Genomic DNA, 19,055 nt, shown 5'->3' with positions numbered 1-19,055 from the left:
TACGATATCAATTATAAGATTTTTTTTTTTCTATTTAGTTTATTAATAGGCACTTTCTTGTGAAGGCATCAGTAAATTAGATTATTACAAAAATCCAACGATGCCAATGTTGTCTTAAAGATTTAGTACAAGGCAAATTCTTTTGGTCGCAACACATTATTTCACTGTGTCTGCTTTTAAATGAGCCATGCAGGCATAAAAGAACTTAAGAGGAGTACGCGACAGCCTACAGGGAACAGGCATAAACCACTACACATCCAGATTCACAGTATAAAGATTAGATATCCTTCAAAATAATTTTAATCTATCCGAACATTCCGCAGAAAGACAATATAAACAAAACATAAAGAACAAAAATTATACTGCAAACAAGCATATCCACAAAGCACATTAAGACCATCCACGCCACATTTTTCAAGAGGAATTATATACCCTGGCCATGTCATGGCAGTGGCATGGAACATGCTCTTTTTCGTGGCATATGCGCCAACACATCATTTTCATGCCAACCGTCGCAACGAACAAGGTTGAGCAAAGAAAATACGAAATGAGGAAACTTCTATTAGATCGGAAGTTTCTATAACGTCATTGTTTTCTTATGAGAGTACGATGGTGTATTGTGTACAAGTATCATGCCCGGAAAACGATTTACACATGTTCTATTCATTCAAGGGTTCTGCCAGCTAACTGCGCGGCTATTTTCATTCACAAATTGTGCCTTGCCTGCTTCAATCTGTGCGTCTTCTGCAGATTATAGAGAATGCAAACATGTGCGTCCACGCAGTAAGTAAACAGGGAGACAGATTACATTTTAGAAGCTGACGCGTATGCAGAAAATTTTTTCCACATAACCGAGAAAATGAACGTGCCAATGCTACTTGTAGAACAGAACACAAATGTACCTTGAACATATGAAATGCCTCTTTATGATTCCTGCAAATGAAGAAATCTCAGTTAATACACACCCAACCCTAACATGTAAGGCAGGTATCACATGTAAAATGCATCCACCACAAAGCAGAAAATGACTAAAATATGTTATAGTGAGCTTAACATCTCTTGCCCCTATCTCAAGCATGTTATAGTGAGCTCGAAGTTTATTCTTCATGACCATTAAGTCCTTAGAGGTGTTTTGGTGTCTTAAATGATGCTTACTTCACAACCGCGATTAGTGTAGTTGCTATGATTTGATTTTCTAAGCAACACTTCAAACATATGTTTTATTTTTCTCCAGTTAGCTTAACGATGTGAAACTCAGCATACGTACTGCTATCCTCCTAAGTATTCAATAGCATAGAAGAAACAACTATTTTCCCAAAAAAGGGCACAGCTTTGCTTGCCATTTGTTATACACTTCTCTTTTTTTCCCACTTTTTTGTGACGTGTATTATGATATCCTTCATTGAGGATTTCCACTGTATATTTTAGGAGAAATTTTTAAAACCAACCATTTTTAAAATTTAATAGGCAAAATCGACCTAAACTGAAAAATATTAGCAAAACCGACCCTTTTCAATTTCTGAGACGGTCGATTTTGCACAATAAAATTGAAAAATGGGCTGTTTTAAAAATTTCTCCTATATTTTATTATTTCTTGTTTAGTTTTTATGGTATATTGTGTTTCGGTTTAATCTTTCTTGTTCTCGTTGGTTGCTAAATAGATTCTGCAAGATTCAAGCTGTATCTTTTTCCAGGACCTTGGAAAGCTTCCAACGGTAAGGGGCTGTTTGGTTGTCTTTTTTAGAGGCTAAATCCCTGTCAAAACTAACAAAAACTGTCAGTTTTGACAGGAAATCACCCAAAAATGCCTCTAAAAAGACGTTTTTACAAGATTCCCTGCCAAAACTGACAGTTTTTGTCAGTTTTGACAGGGATTCAGCCTCTAAAAGAGGCAACCAAACAGCCCCTAAAGGATGATAAAAGAAAAGATGGTCCACTTTCTGGCCAAAGAATGTCAGCGCGTGTCATTTTCTGAGCAATCAGATATTGAGTTTTGATAGAAGTGTGGATGGCATTACTCATCTTTCCCCTAGGCCATATTTGGAAACTCATAGTGAAATTATTCTTATGATAGTAACAGAGACAAAGAAACATATCTCTAAATATAGACACAAGAAACGGGCAGGCGCTTGAAAACCTAAGTGAGGTTTCCTGTTCAAAATAACTGGAATCCCACACATAAAAACCATGCTCTTGTTCCTGACCGTTGTCTTATTTGTTATGTTACAAGTTGTGTTTGTGGATCTTAAAAATCTATGAGCTGCTGTCATGCCCGTTTTCCTGAATACATATACGACCACATGGCTCAGCCGACAACATATGTGTAAAGACCAAACTCCATTGCAATAAATATATCAAATCCTAGATATTACATCAGTATATAACAATATTCCTCATCACAACACATAAAATCACATGTAAACAACACGAATAGATGCAAAAACGACCAAGAAAGTATGTCATATAAACCAGATAAGATCTCAGAAATAACAACAAAGTCTCAACGGGCTCAAGACCTCAAAAATACTTCTCAGTTTGTATTCAAAGGATATTTACCAAGTGACACGGTCAACAAGGAAAGATACAAGATAACTAGGTACCAACGTTCCGAAGGCTATATCAACATCTGCAAAAAAAAGTAACCAAAATTGGTCCCTCAACGATTTTTAAACAGTCACCCTGCTCTGCAGCCGAATATGCAAAACTAGGGTTGTCAGTGAAATGGAGGCGGTATGCAATGCAACAGATAGGCATAATGCATAGATCATGCATAATTCATCAGAAACACAGAATCATACAAATTATATATCAAAAGTAAAGCTCATAGTAGTGTACATCTAACCTCAAGCATAATGATGGGCCAAAGAGTGCTAACTAATCTTCTTTTACTTCGTCTTATTCAATGGTGGAGCCAAAAATTTCTGGAAGAGGAGTCAACAGAATTTTTTATTAAACAAATAACACTTTCTTTTTCACGATTAATTAGTATTTAAACATCATTACATAACTTGATTTTCAAAAATCAAATTCAGATTAGAATATAGTGTTTACCAAACATCCACAAATGAATACCTCCAAATAAGTACCAATATTTCATAAAGGCATAAGATCCTATGTTAACACAATGAAGAAAAAAATTAGCCATAATATTACCTAGAAGTTCCATAAGGATTATTTGCATCAAAATCATCCAAATAAAAAACTGTTTATATACATCCCCATCAAAATTATCCACTTTAAACTTAACTGCATCTTAAGGTTTCTCTCCACATATTTCTCAATAAACATCCCATAAGCTGGAAGGGTTTGATTTTGATTCACATTTTGTCTGCAAGAGATCAGTTGGTTCACTGAACATGTTCCAAAAAAACGAATAGAAATTTTGAACGTGAAATCTAATAGCATCAAGAATCAAGACCAAGAAATAATCTTCAAATTTTGAAAGAAAAAATATAAAAAAAATACTTGTAAAACTTAAAGCACTGTCTTTTTTCTACAGACGTGTGCACATTAGGGGACTTAAACTTTTATTTTTTCATTACATTTTAAGGTAAGTTCTAGGATCTTATGTATTTACATTTGTAGACTACTCCTACATCTTACATATTTACATATTTTTAGGCTAAGCCATATGATTTTACATATAAACACATCATCCTGCTCTAGTAATTTTACTTTTCTGCAGGGTCCAAGACCCTTTTGGCCCCCATATGGCTCCCCCACTGGTCTTATTTAAAAATCTTCCACGGTAATGTGCGGAATACTTACAGCGCCCCGTATCGGTCCACATTTGACTCTCAATATGTGATACAGATGCTACACGTCTACACATGAGCTAACTTCATAACTCATTTAAATATTCCAACACATTCCTTAATATTATTTCCTCTTTATACTCCACGGTGATCATTTTATTAAGTTAACAACACATAATATCTTATTTACTAGATCCTGCCATCCTGGTTGTTTCAACACAAGGTCAATATCATTAATTGTATCTCACATACGCTAATACACTACCCCATACATTTTGAATTCCCTATGATAACGAATTCCATATTTGTGAATCTCCTACGTAGTCATGTAATGACTTGACATATGTTTGCATGTTTCTTTACATTTTCCAATTGTTACTCATTTATATCATTCATATTGTAACTCAATGCATTTCTCAAATTGTTACTCATGCCGAATCACAAGCCCCCTTTTACTAAGCATGTATCCCAAATGTGCAACAATCATTTAGTGTCAACGAGGATTCGCTTGACATTCACATATCTGGCTATCGGCATCAAGTATTGTCATATATTATGGTGCCCATGGTGGGTCTAGGTGGTAAGTAAGATGAAGGTCTACCAGCAGACCAAAGGTATAATCATCATGATTTACAAACTAGCATCATAAGTTAACAAGTCTAAAACTTTAGAAAGTTAATGACTTGAGAAATCATGAGATGATGCTAATGGACATGTATATATCGATAAATGCTATGCAAGTACATGATTAAAAGATAAACAAGTCTACTAAAGCTACTTAAAATGATGAATTTAATTAATCAACAATAATTATAATATAATAAAAAGAGAAAACTAAAGTGTTGGGCCAGGAGATTGAAGAGGGTCCCACACGGTTCCTAGTTGAATCCTAATACACAAAACACCAAAGAAAACAGTTACGATTTCAGATCTCAGACTGACAAGTGTTAAGAGGTGAAAGATTGATCGGCCTCACATAGACGGTTGTCCTAATCTTTGATCTTAAAACACAGAAAACCTATTTCTGATTCTTGACGCCAGATCGCATACCAACGTTGATGCTAGTTGGTCGACCCAAAATTTGTGCACGAGAAGACAAAATTTACCTTCGAACCATTGAACTAATGGCAGTCCTATGTGGTTGGAAGTTTTAATCAATACCTTTAGAACGAAGTTTTGGAAAATTGAGCTGTTTGAAAAATCTATTTTGATAATCTATTGATTACCCATTGTAATCAGGACAACAAAGATCCCAAGGTTTTAAATGTCGGATGTCGGGTTCATATCGGATGGCTGAAATCCATGTCGGATAGCAAAAATCGGGGATATATCGGGGGACATTGACTAAATATCGGATTGCCATATCGGGTAAGCGCATATGTATAATATCATATCCTAAATGTAATCTAAGCATTCATAAATTCAATATAAGCATACTTTATAATTTCTATAGACTAAACATATAAAAAAATAAATAATATATGGATTTGGGTTCATAAATTCTTTCTATCGGGTTCATAAGAAATCCTTAAACATGAGAACGAGTCAAACGAGTTTGGGTATTTATCAATAAACCCAAACCCGATAACAAAAAACAGACCTTAAAAAAAATATCATATCGGCCGATTTTTTAAAGCTAAAAAATAGGCCGATATGCTAGATATGACCCTGATATTTTCGTTTTGGCCCTGAAAACCGACATACAAGTTGAAAACGTCCATGTCGTGTGGGTCAAGCCCTCAAACCAATATGTCGGCCGATATGTCGGTCGACATGTCGGACATGTCAGCCGACATTTAAAACCTTGAAAGATCCTATAGAAATTAGTTTGACTCGAAAGCACAAAGATATCATTTAGACCTACATTGATCTATGACACGAAAAACCATAGATATTATACGACATGGGTATTGCTCAAACTGTACATCTATATTACCAAACCAACTCATATCATAAATAAACATTATTAAAAGCTAAAGAACACAAATCTAGATCAAAGCATGAATCTATTGCAAGAACTAAAAATTGGAACTTAAAGATTTCCAATATTTGATTGCTAGTATAAAGAACTATAATCTTGGGTCATTTCCACATTTCCCATATAAAACAAAATTAAATCAACCAAAGCTAGATCTAGATCAAAAAACATATGAAGAAATCAAATTTGAGATCAAAGAATCCAACTCTAGACTAACTTTGAGAAATACAAGGTCTGGAAAACACTAGCCTTGATTCCCTTGCATCGTAAACCATTATAGGAAAATGAAGGTAAATTTGGGTAAACCCGTTATAGACCCATTAAACCACTTGATGCTTTTGTTATGCTATGCTATATTAACCTAAAACCAAAAACGAAGCTATCAAGACACATCAGCATGCATGATCTATGATAAAAAATATCATATTCTGAGCATATAGAACTATCAATTGGCTTGTCATTAATTACAAAACAAATGCAAGGCCCAGTAGAAGAATCAATCCCAAACGAGAAATTCTTAGGTGCATGTGCACCATGAGCATTAAGTAGTATACACCATGTCAATAGAAATAGGCTTTGTGGCATACAATATCATATGACCCCCTCATTTATGATTATTTACAAATGGTTAATGCCACATGCCACTTCCTATTGGATTAGTGTATGCTATCTTGGTACTCATTAAGCACCTAAGAATTTTTCATCCCAAACACAATAAGATAGTAAATAACTATCAACTGGCAAAAAAATTGAATGCATATAGAACTCTAACTAATTAAGAGATCATGATAACATCATCATTAGATTTAGATTATAATGTATAACTAGACGTGAGATCATGAAAACATAATCCTAGATTATCATGTTTAGGTAGCCTTCCCTTAGCTCTTTTAGTTGATTTGCCTCCTTTTTTTTAAATCAAATTGCAATCAATATAAATGAACCCTTACCTTTCTACTTCATCCTACCACCCTTTTCTGCATAAACTTGAGCATGTTTTTTATCTGTTCCGAGTTACATTTTCAAGGCAAAATCCATTTAGAACAGAAGGAAAAGCAACATATTCATGAATCTTAAAATAGTTTAGCATCTAAAGAGCCTAGGAGAAGAGACGTGCATATCTATGCAGCAGCTAATATACTAAAACAAAACCCCTTAGTACACGTGATCACCTTTTAGTCAGTAGGCTGTTGATATTTGTACATTACGCTGTTCATCTTACATATATATTTATTATATTAGTACGTTATGCTGTGCATCTATTAAGTATTAACTCTATATTTATTATACCTTAAAACTAAAATAAGTCCATGTTTGCACGGCCTATTTGACTTCTCTAAGACTGCCTATTTTACTTCTCAATTTATTTTTGTGATTATAACGATTTTAGTTCCATTTCAACTGATGAGTCATTTAATTCTTTTTTCTTTCTTCCATTCAAGACTCATTTATCTCTTCACATAGCAGATTTCTTGAGCACTGCCTTTTTAACTTCTCTATTTATTTGTATAGACTCCTTTATTTATTTGTCCATTTTTTGCCCCTCGAGACTCACTTTGTCCTTATTTTTCTTTATTCAGTGACTTCTTTATTTTTGTACAATAAAACAGTTTTTTTGTTCAATTGAGGTCAATTTATTTCTTGCTTGTTCTTCGTTAGGCTAGGATTTGGGCATGGACTATTGGATTATATTTAGTTTTCTATTGATGTAGTTGATAACATCAGCACAGATTTGTTTATGAGGTAAATTAATAAAATTTTATTATAAAATATTCCTTCAAACTTATATAGTCTCTTACAACAATATAATGTTAGAAGATTTTTTATTCTTGAAATACACATTTTTATTTCTATAAATTAAATTTGATAAATAACATGTCATATCCACTTCCTGACATGGTATTTTCACAACAAAAAAATCATATTTGACATCCGTTTTCTCATTTTGATGAAAAATATATTTTAAAAAAACCCACTGCAACGCATGGGTATAGCACTAGTAATACCTATAAATGTGTGCTATGCTTTCTGTCATATAATTATCTATTTTAAACACAAAGAAAGGTCCAAAAAGATTGCTGTGGAAAATCAAAGGCAAGGATGCTGCTAATTAACCGAGTCTTATTATTGAAGGATAGAGTAAAAAAGAGGGAAGTGCTGATTTCAGACAGGAAAACAAAAATCTTGTTACAGGTTCAAGTCAACATATGTGCATATAGAAGAATCAGGTACATGATATTTCTAGCAAGAACCTACTTCAGGTAATATATGCATCGCCTATAGGAAGCACATGATTCATGTATTATATATCAAAATTGTATAATTTTTCCAGAATATTTAACCAATGATATCTAGTAAAAGAATAGCAGATTGGGTTATAAAAACCATCCTTGCTCTTGAATAAGCAAATCTAGTAAAAGATGAGACCTTCAAGGTTGTTGAGTAATTCCTGATTCCATTAATGCATCTGTAAACAAATCCTTCAGATGGGCATTTGTAGCTGCAACTCTCTGAGACATTATGTCAAAATCTCCTCCACTCCTGATGAGAACAGATGGTCATTGGTTGACCAAATAATTAAAGGAGATCTATATATTTTATAAGCATGCAGCGTATGCCCTCTCACATTTTAACAATCAGCACTTACGGATCAAAAACAAGACCACCAGCTTCTTGAACAATAATCGCTCCACCTGCTACATCCCTGAGACCATAGCAATGGAGCAAGATCTCAATGAAATGATTGGCATTACAAACTGTATAAGGTCATTACTCATACAAACTTACCATGGTCCACCAAATCCAATCATACAAAGGAGATCAGTTCTACCACATGCAATGCTGCAAAGGCTTAAAGCAAGAGAACCATTCATTCTAAGGGATCTCACCTGATCATAGCAGACAAATAGGATTTAGCCCTGGCAACAAGGTAGAAATAAGGTCAGAGCACTTTGAAGTTTACCTTGAATAATAGGCTGTTTATTTCATTAGTGGCAGCATCTACAGTGGATTTATCACGCTCTGATCCAACCTGTTCAAATGTTCACAACTACAGTAAATGTGACGAGATGGTATTCTAATAGCTGTTTACTAGTTCTTCTATGTGGAGGGCAATGGATGTAAGAAGACCAGAGTGTTGAAGATGAAACCATGGAGATAGTTTTCAGTGAGTAGTTGTAATGTCAAATCCATGCTATGGTTTCCGAATATGTTCCTATATAGAGGATACCATTCTGAGTAGCCAAAAAATATACGGTCCAATCTTTCTGCTGGTCTTTAGCTTATTTCTCACTTAGTAAGGATTAATAAGTACCACACACACGCTTTTGGCACTTAGTAAGGATTAATAAGTACCACACACACGCTTTTGGCACTTAAGTAAGGATTAATAAGTACCACACACACGCTTTTGACATCCCTTAGTAATATGCATAGGCTTACTACATACGCAAGTATCCTTTCAAATCTGAAGTTAAGCACTTGTGATTCTAGATTTAGACAAGCAATAAGGGGTTAATTTCCAGTGATGCAGATAACTGCATAATCAAAACTTTAATGTGTCAAAGGCACGTAAGGTCATTAAGTTCTAACAAAACATGTGTCCCGCCCGGCCTATGCAATCCTAATAATTGGGAACAGAAGAAAGCAGGAAGAAGAGTAGAATAAGAAGAAAAAAATTCATATGTTTGTGTCATGCCTAGATCAACGGCATCAAGCCTAGATCAGTAGCCTCACACCAAGATCAACGGCGTCAAGCCTAGATCAGTGGCCTCACACCAAGATTGAGGATCTCATACCAATAAGTTCTCACCTTTAAATGTGGTGTTTCATAACCAAGATTAAATCACCCCGATCTATAGAAATCATAATTTTTTTCATAACATCTTCAGAATAATTTCATTGAACATGTTGCTTTTATAGAAATAAAACTTGATCACCAAGAAACTGATCTCTAATAAAGAAGAAATATAATCATATAAAAAATTCCCTAATAATTATATTGTACAAGGATTCCTAATCAGTGAAATTTCATAATTACTAATTTAGTAATTTGTCTTTAGATAAAGCTACAAGAAAGCAGAGTTGAAAAAAATGCGCTATATAACCCATTATAATGCATTTTGCAACTTAATGGTGCCCTCTTGTTAGGTAACATGCCCATTCTAATCGCAGAAAAAGACATGTTACATTGCATTAAATGGGCATTACGTTATGTAACTAATTAACATGAGTTTTTTAGGTTAAATTGCGTCTATGATTAGGACGCGTGGATGCGTCACCACCATCGAAATTATTTGTACCCTATCCTTTTATTCCCAATACCTATATTCTCTTCCTGCGAATCTGCAATCTCTTGGCCTCCTCCAACCTAAACCCTAGCTCCTCGCCTCCTCCATCTCCTTCCCCTCTCGCCAGCAATGAAGCTCCACCTCGCCCCATCTCCTTTCGTTCTCCTCCACCTACGTCTCCACCATCTCACCACAAGACGCCCTAGCTCCTCCATCTCCTCCACATCACTAGCTCCTCCCCCGTCAACTCCTCTCTAACTCCTCTCAACAACGACGAACCCTCCCCACCTCCTCTCGACATCTCCTCCGTCTCTTGTCCCTCTCTAACTCCTCTTAAATCTTGATAGCGATGAACCCTGTTTCTTCCTCTGCAACTCCTCTAGCCCTGCTCCTCTGAAACTCCTCCAGCTATCAATCGCTTATGCGGACTCCAGTAAGGTAAAATTTTTATTTTTCAATTATGGATTGGGCATTTCAGTTTTAAGTCCTTTAAATGAATAGTAAAATCTAAAAATTACCTTCCAAATTTCAATCTTTTATATTGCCAATTTACTCTCAAAATCATATCAAACTTGTTGCTACTTTACTTTACCCTTCAACTTAATTTTTTAAGATTTGTCGTAGGAGATTAATTACTGGGTTAATTGTATTGTTGAGATAATTACTTTCAGTTATTACTTGATTTTGATTAGGCTTTAGTTCTCTGTTTTCAGTTTTCAGTTAACACTTGATTTTGTAAAATTAAGTTTGCACTTTGCAGTCACTATATATGCAAAACTTCTTGTTGTTATTACATAATCATTGGATGATGCTTTTTAGAATGGTTGTTAGTCATATATGACTTATTTTTTTTTAAGAACTTGTGATACTATATTTCTATATTTGATAATTGTGATGTTATGTTTCTTAGTGTTAAAGTTATTATGAATTGTTAGTACTTATAAAATATCTAAATAATTAATAAATAAATATTACCTATGTTATGCATGATGATTTTTGCCTTTTTTACCTTAACCCTTAACAAGAGGTCAAGTGTTACATAATTTATTTCATTATTTTTCAACATTGCAAGAAAGTTTCTACTAAAATCAAAAGTCTACGATTAGAAGAAACTCCAGTCACTTTTTCTATTCTTTCCCTCATCTTTTATGATTATCCAAGAGAAAATTGTTCTACATCCAATCCCCTGATTGAAAAAAACTCGACCTAGAGTTTCAAATTGGATATCCTGATGGGAACTTTCACTATAAGAGACAAAAGTTCTGTATGTTTGCTTTTGTTGAAGAGAAATCATCATAGATTAGGCTACATCTTTGCTTCGGTTCTAATACCAAATGATGGGGGGGATAGAAAAGCATGGAAGGAAAAAAAAACCTATAATGATGAAATTTGTGCAACTAAAGGTACAACAAGTCCAAAAACTACCCAGGATAATCTCCTTCCTCCACAGATCAAACGGAACGATTCATGCTTTTACAGTATCCGCTATGCACTTACCATCATCACAAAATCATTGAAAGTTCTTCCTTGCTCTTTATGGCAAGTAATAGTACCAATTTACCATCCTCGATAAAATAAGCTCTGATAAAGAGATCAACAGTGTCAATTTAAGATCAAAATAAGAATTATGTTTTACAAACTAATTTAAGAGAAGTGGTAGAATGGCAGATGGAACAACTCAGATGTACCTAAAGAAACATGAAATAAATAAGTGAAAGATCATCAGATGGCTGTTAGAAAGAGAAAATTGCCCTCAAGAGATGACTACAGAAAATTAATTAATGTTACCGACCAATGTTATAGAAGGCGCTAGGCAGACTAGGGGTTTGAGCGAACACCTAGCACCTAGACCCATGGGCGTACGCCTAGGCAACGCCTAGGCGTTTGACTATTTTTAAATTATTTAATTATAATAATTGATAAAAATATGTATTAAATTTATATAAATTTTCAAAAAAAGATAGCAATCTTAGTTTCACAATAAATCATGCATACTTAGATATTAAATAACCAAAATAATAATTAACAAGGATAGAGCCTAAGATGTTTTTTTTTATTTTTAATTACAATAATTGATAGTGAATGTCAACGTTATTGAAAGCTTAGATGTCGGACTGGTGTCTAGGCGGATTTCTTTCTTCATTTAAGTAGTGGTCGATAAGGTTTTGCTGAAGGTCGGAGGAGGTAGTGGAGGTGTTCATATTTGGAGGTTAATGGAGTTTGTAGGACGTGTAGGCTACAACACATAAAATCACAACCAATGCCTACAGGGTGCAATCCATGTAAGCAGACAATGCTCCCCTAAACGCTCGTAAAATCTAGGTGGATAGCCTAAATACCGCCTAGGCGCTAGGTGCTAGTTAGGCGGTCTAAGTACCGCCTAGGTATAGGCGTACGCCTAAGCGGACTAGGCGAAGGTTTTTTAAAACAGTGTTACTGACTCCAAAATTTTGGGTTACAGCTTCATAATAAACATATATTAAAGTGACATCAATATGGGAATCAAACATGGGAATATGCAATGCAATTTCAATGAGCATAAAATCAAAGATTAGCAGTATTCCAAGAAACAATATTATGTGAAGTTTGAGAACTATCTTCATACCTCTGTCACAAGCAGGGATTTCACCAGCTCAGATTGAGATGATGCTAAAAAATAATAGATTAAGTAAGGAAATAAAAATTCTTAAAAATGCTAAAAGAATATTCCTCCAGTGAAACTGTGGAACATTCCAACATCAAAAAATATTATACTGCTGACCAGAGATCTCTCACCTTTTATAGGATCCCCATTCAAGAAAGCACCTTGCCCTCGGATGCCAGTGAAAAGCTACACATCAGATTACAATGTTTTCAATTTAGTTAAACACTACATAAAACAAATTATGCATTCTCATTCCAGATATAAATCAGATAAAACAATTAGCATTACTATTTTTACATTCACATAGTAAATTGAAAGAGACCTGAAATTTTGATAATGTTTAAAATTTTAGCAGAAAATGTTGGAGTATGTTGGACAAACATTTTTTTTCCTGTATTAAGTCTGGTTTGTGGTAGCTAATATAATGGTCAATCCAGCTTATAAATCACTGTTATTGCACAAAAACATAATCTGTTGTCTTTAAGCACAAAAACAAGTCCATTTGGTATTCTGAGAGTTCAACCATATATAAAATGGAATAACCAAACAGAACCATCTGAAACTTAATAATTACTTTTGCAAAAAAATCCTTTTTCATAAATTTTAATAATTATTTTTGCAAAACAAACCCTCACTTTAGGGAATTTGCAAAAAAAACGTTCTCTCTCCCCCTTCCCCCACCCTCTACCCCCAATACATTTGCAAATTGCATAATGTGAGGGTTTCTTTTGCAAAAAATTAAAAAAAGGATGAGAAATTTTTTTTTTTTTTGCGAGAGGTTTGTGTCGTCAAAATTTATGGTATTTAGTGAGGAAAACAATAATACATAGTACTGGGGGTTTTGTGGGAAACATCCCAAACTATTGGGGGTTCTTTGGGAAACATCCCAAACTATCGGGGGTTTTGTGAAATTTTCCCTTTATAAGATAAAAATAATGATGAAGACTGAAACTACTTGGGTAATCTTGACTATAACTGAAACAAGATTTTTGTTAAACAAAGAGCAGGTTTACAGTTTATATATAATTTAAATCTTTGTATAGTGAGCCACATAGTATTAGCGCATCGATGAACAATAACCATTACTTATAGGAAAAAAAATATGGCACAATATTTATTCGTCACACCAGTTATCTGTAAAATAAAAAAGGGGAAAAAACTAAAGATGATTTTACATAGAATAGGTCTTTCTTCTTTTAGCAAGAAAATACACAATAACTTCTAAGTTGGAGCTAAGTATACATGTATCTCTTTTATCTGCTCATCAAAACTTAGTGCTTTCTGATTTTATTTTATTTCTCTCTACCCGGTACAATCAGTAGTATGCCTACCTAAGTTTTTCTTATTATTGAAGCACCGTAGATTTTTATTACAAACACGTGAAAATAAAATTATATATTGCAATATGATCAATAACTATCTTTCATCTTCAACTTCATAAAATTGCAGTAAGGTGAATCTCTTACTAATTACGATACAGGATTTCATTAATAAATTTGTTATCTATATTGTCATGTCTACTACTTCTACTTTAACATGTTTATCCAATTCTATGTAAAGTATCATTCTATATCATATATTTAAGAAATTGTCTGTCCAAATCAATAAAAAAATTCTTCCCGTGTCAAATGGGAAATTCCTAAAGCTTAGAAAATCATAATGCTTTCAACCGTCTAACCAACTTGACAACCGTCTTTTTAATAAATTGTTGATAAAAATCCTTTCTATAATACAAACATTTTAATTAAAAAGGAGAAGTATAGTGATCTAAATTATCTTTTGGACTTTTCCCAAATGAAATTACAAGGTCAACCGTAAGATAATAAGATGTTGTAGCATACAAAAACAAAAATATAAATAAATAGGAAACAAAATGAATGAAAGAAAAAAGTTCACAATTTTAACCTATTTTTAAAAAAGTCCCCCAAATCTCATATAGTTTATAAATCACCCAAATGTATAAATTCTATTAAATAAGTCCCCCAAATCTCATTTTTAAATTAGTCCTAAATATATAAGTTCGCTTAAATAAGTACCTCTAGCCTCTAGGTTGCTTAAATAAGTACCTCTAGCCTCTAGGTTAAGAATTGTTAACTCTAAATTAACTAAGCTAAATTAATCTTGCTAGTTTTTCCATGTTCTTCCCTAGATAGTTACACCTAATACTGGTAAAGAAGTGGAATAGAGGCTTCTAAACAAATAACAAGCAAGGGAAGAGGCAGAGAAAGAAAATATCTAGGAAAGTGGAGGCAAAACATGCCAGATAATGGACTCGTTTAAGAGAGCTTGCAGATTTGGGGGACCTATTTTAAACGCATGAGATGTGGGGGACTAATTTAGAATATATGAGATTTAAGGGACTTATTTAAAGATAAGGATTTGGGACCCATATAAGAAGAACCAAGAAGAAAATACCTCATTAAGTATTGGGTTGTATACAACACCAACTGTAGGTACCTTTCCAATTGTAAGACCAATGGATACACACACAAAGGGGTACCTAAAAGTAACTCAGTTGTATTAAAAGAAAGTGGTTACAAAAAATAAAAGGAACAAAAAATCAACATGACTTCAGAAGGAAGAAATTCCGCTTACCCGTGAACAAAGTTAATTGTTCCATCCAGGGGGTCAACTATCCATGTAGGATGATCAGTCAGCTCAGAAGTGCCACATGCTGCAGATGTTTCTTCACCTATAAACTACAATAACAAAATTATGCTGAAGGTTTGGTACAGTGAGGCATATAACTCAGAAGGTAAGATATTCACCTTATGTTCAGGGTAGTATTTTTTAAGGTGGTTGAAAATGAGATCTTCACATGCTTTGTCCGTCTCCGTCACCAAATCAACCTGCATTCAATGGATGATATTGTAATCATTATCTTTGTAGAACTACATATGGAGCTAAGTAGCAAGAGTAAGATCAACAGATATGTCAATAAGACTATATCCATTATTCTACAAAGTTAACCACCCAAATCCAGTTATCTTACTACTAGATGCCGTAAGAAGTTTAATTCATGTTATAAATATTTAATTTGTGCAATAATGAATTATTATATTTTTAAGAACAAATCAATATCATAAAGTGCCAAAACAAAGGATTTGCACCGCAAACAAGAAAATTCTGAAGGGATTGAAAGTCCTTTTTATGCAAAGCCTTTACATTCTAACACACTATAAACCAAAAGAAACCAAAGAAAAGTTTTGACATTATTTAGAAGTCACCAATTTAATTAAACACTTCAAACAGAGTGCAAGTAGTCCGATAAAAGCCCTGGGAGCTAAGAAGCCCGATATTGCGGCGTGATGCAATAGCATGAATTCACATTGTTAGAACAGTTAATAGAGCAATATTCGGAGATAGCTCCAAGTAAAGCGCACCTAAGACTAGTATGCTTCTCTTCGCCTCTTTATTTATCTATCAGATAATAAAAGTTCAACAGAATTGTGAAGAACCCATAAATTTCAGAATTGATTCAAAATTTTCTTAATCAACCTACAAATAAGTTCCAAATGAAAATTTTCAAATGATAAAGGGAAGATTGCTTTGGGGCCCCGGTTTATGAATTTGTGCTCCAAAGCCCCTTTGACTAAATTAACTACCAGAAAGCCCCTACTTTTTTGAAAATCTTGCTTCTAAGCCCCTATGTACCTTTGACATGAAAATCTATGTGTACCTTTTACAGTATTCCTAAAATACGCTCCCTCTCATGAACCCATTAACCCGTGAATCAAGTCTACTCCTCCTCAACCATTATGTCTTCGACCACCACCTCTGCCATGACATTCTCCTGTTCTTTCTTCTCATCCTTTCTTAAATCATTATATTTTCGTCACCACAACCTCTCCTTCGCAATTTCTCCTCTTTCCTCTACACCTTTAATCCCTGACACTTCACAAGTAGTGTCCTAAAATAAGGATTCAGGTAATCTATGTCCCTGCAAATCTGATTTCGTAAAAGTTCTTATGTTTCCTAAAACATTTTAGACCAGAAGCTGAAAAAAAAAGGAACGGTCAAAAAATCTTCTCAGCTACTGAGGCACTGAAACGAATATAAATTAACACTTCAAAAGGAAATATTAACACACTAAAAGCTAAAAAACAAATCCGTCCCGATGTTTGGCTTGATTTCTTGCACGTGTGATGATGGTTTATTGTGGTCACAAGCCCTAGTGTCATACTCTACTTTAGCTCCAATTTTTAACGCCAATTTAACTCTCAACAAGCGGTCATAATAAAAGACCCAAGCTGTCAAGCCATTTCATTTTCCACAAAAGATAATGATAAATCCAAATACTATATGCTGCCACCCTCCAGCTTAAAACCCAAATAGCTAAACCTTGGCACACAGTGACTGACAAATATCAATGAAAAGTAAAAATATATCTGTAGTTAAGCCCTAAAGTTAATCAATCTTTTCCGAACTTCAACCTTCCATTAGCATTTTAAATAATAATAATAAAAGACAGTAATTTAATTTTAAAACCCTAAAATCAAATTTCGTCCATGATTTGAGATCACTTTTCCATTTTAAAGCAGATTAGCAGCACAAGATTATTTTAACAATGAATATTAAAAACAAAAACTCCAAGACTTAAGCAGTTGCAAAAAAAAAAATCAAGGGATCACCTGTCCTTTGTGCTCCACATTCTTCTTCTCGTGAAATCCTTTACGAATAATCTGAAACATCCAATTAAAACCCATAAAAATCAAAACTTGAATGAAAAATTTGCAAGATCAAATTAAAACCCAATATTAGGTTTCAAATAACCTCTCCGGCGCTTTTCGCAGCATCCACGGCGACGGCGAGGAACTCCGAAAGGGAACCTAACAATTATCACCGTAAAAAAAATAATTCCTCAGCAGTGCTTGCTAAAATAAGAGTTTTTAATTTGGAAAAACATAAAGGAAAATGAGGTAAATTAAAATGGGAGAGGAGCGGTCGAATACCGTTGTCAGCCATTTTTCCGCTATTTTTTTCACGCTCCCTCTCCGAAAACGATCAAAGAAAGTAGAAAGCACGGTCATTGGTCATGCTGCTTCACTTATAAAGAGAGTTTGTACAAAAGGCCACTGATGTTATGAATAATTGCCGGAAAAAACCTTTTTTTTCTTTTTTTTTCTTTTTTTAAATGAAGTGGGTGAGGTCATAATTTTGTACCGCTTTAAAAAGTGTAGCTGTTTGGTTGTTTTCTTTTGCCCCTGATTCCTGTCAAAACTGACAGCTTGCTGTTAGTTTTAGCAGCTTTCTTACTAAAACGTCCTTTTTAGGGGCGTTTTGGCAAGAAAGCTGTCAGTTTTGACAGGGAATCAGGGGCAAAAAAAGCAAAACAAACAGCCCCTTATATTTAAGGCTAAATAGCAATTAATTACCTTATAATTTCACTCAGTTTGCCTTTATATACCCTCAATTATTTTTCGTAGCATTTATTTACGCTAAGTTGTAAAAAATTGGAACATTAGTACCTTCAATTATGCAAAGCTAAAAAAATTCACCAAAGTGTTCCTTTATATCATTCATATGCTAATTTTATAACTTTTTCACTCTTAAATTTTTTTTTTTTTTTTTGTTAAATCTATCCAAATTCTATATTTGAAATATAATTAGGATAGGTTGAAACTAGAATTTGGGTAGAGTTAACAGCAAATTTAATATATATTAATGGTTAAAAGCTCTAAAATTAAATGTAAATATTCTACAAGAACATTTTGGTGAAAATTTTTATATGCTTATAATAGAGGATACTAGCGTGTCAAGTTTAAACAATTTAGGGTCTGTAAATGTCACAAAAAACAGCTTACCTTATTTAACTGTAAAGTGAGTGAAACTATAAGGTGTTTAGCCAATACTTTATTCTTGCTTCTTATTAGGGTGTGACTTTGATGAATGTCTAAATATTTTAACTTTTTTCCTTGTCAAAGTTTTAAGCTCCCCATTTGCGTGCTTTTTGTCCTAGAAAAGCGTAATATACAAGCAAAAGTTTTATTGTGGGTAATCTTCTTGAAAACATTATAAGAGGATTTTAATTCCATGTCCTTGAGCTCGATTAAAGTTTAATTTTCGTTCAAGGTATTCATAAGCACCTCCTTGTCGGGATTCTAATAAATCAAATCAGGATACCCATCATGTTATGATAGGCACAAATGATGCTCGTGTACATGGAAGATGTACGAGACAAATTCTTTGTATGGTAATAGTAATAGCTTATTTCGCACCTTACGTTTTGCTTTTAAATGATCAGAGAGTAACACTAGGGACACACCCCCAACCACAATTCCAACCATACCCTCTCTCTCATTTGCTACAGTACATCAGGCCCCACATGTGATTTTAAAATATCATGTGGGGCCCGGTGTACTGTAGCAAATGAGAGAGAGTGTGTGGTT

General features: G+C 34.0%; 1 protein-coding gene across 5 annotated transcripts; it reads right to left on the bottom strand.

Annotated features, from left to right (window-relative positions):
* Positions 334-17,725, bottom strand: LOC109820444 (inositol monophosphatase 3-like). Of its 5 annotated transcripts, XM_020386587.1 has the most exons (15): positions 17,619-17,725; positions 17,440-17,495; positions 17,298-17,348; positions 15,435-15,515; positions 15,262-15,365; positions 15,082-15,166; positions 12,798-12,852; positions 12,628-12,671; positions 8,696-8,764; positions 8,521-8,621; positions 8,381-8,437; positions 8,161-8,274; positions 2,557-2,626; positions 903-933; positions 334-744 (listed from the first exon to the last, which is right to left on the bottom strand). In XM_020386587.1, the coding sequence occupies exons 1-12, from the start codon at positions 17,629-17,631 to the stop codon at positions 8,163-8,165; spliced, it is 828 nt and encodes a 275-aa protein (XP_020242176.1). In that variant the 5' UTR covers positions 17,632-17,725; the 3' UTR covers positions 334-744; positions 903-933; positions 2,557-2,626; positions 8,161-8,162. The 5 variants fall into 5 exon arrangements, with proteins under 5 accessions (XP_020242176.1, XP_020242177.1, XP_020242174.1 ...); XM_020386588.1 differs by lacking the exon at positions 2,557-2,626; XM_020386585.1 differs by lacking the exons at positions 334-744; positions 903-933 and adding an exon at positions 2,843-2,921 and having other exon boundaries at positions 2,323-2,626.

This window comes from Asparagus officinalis, chromosome 8, assembly GCF_001876935.1.
Source record: "Asparagus officinalis chromosome 8, Aspof.V1, whole genome shotgun sequence".
NCBI lineage: Eukaryota > Viridiplantae > Streptophyta > Magnoliopsida > Asparagales > Asparagaceae > Asparagus > Asparagus officinalis.
Note: the sequence above shows the minus strand (reverse complement) of the source record. Positions and strands in the feature narration are given on the sequence as shown.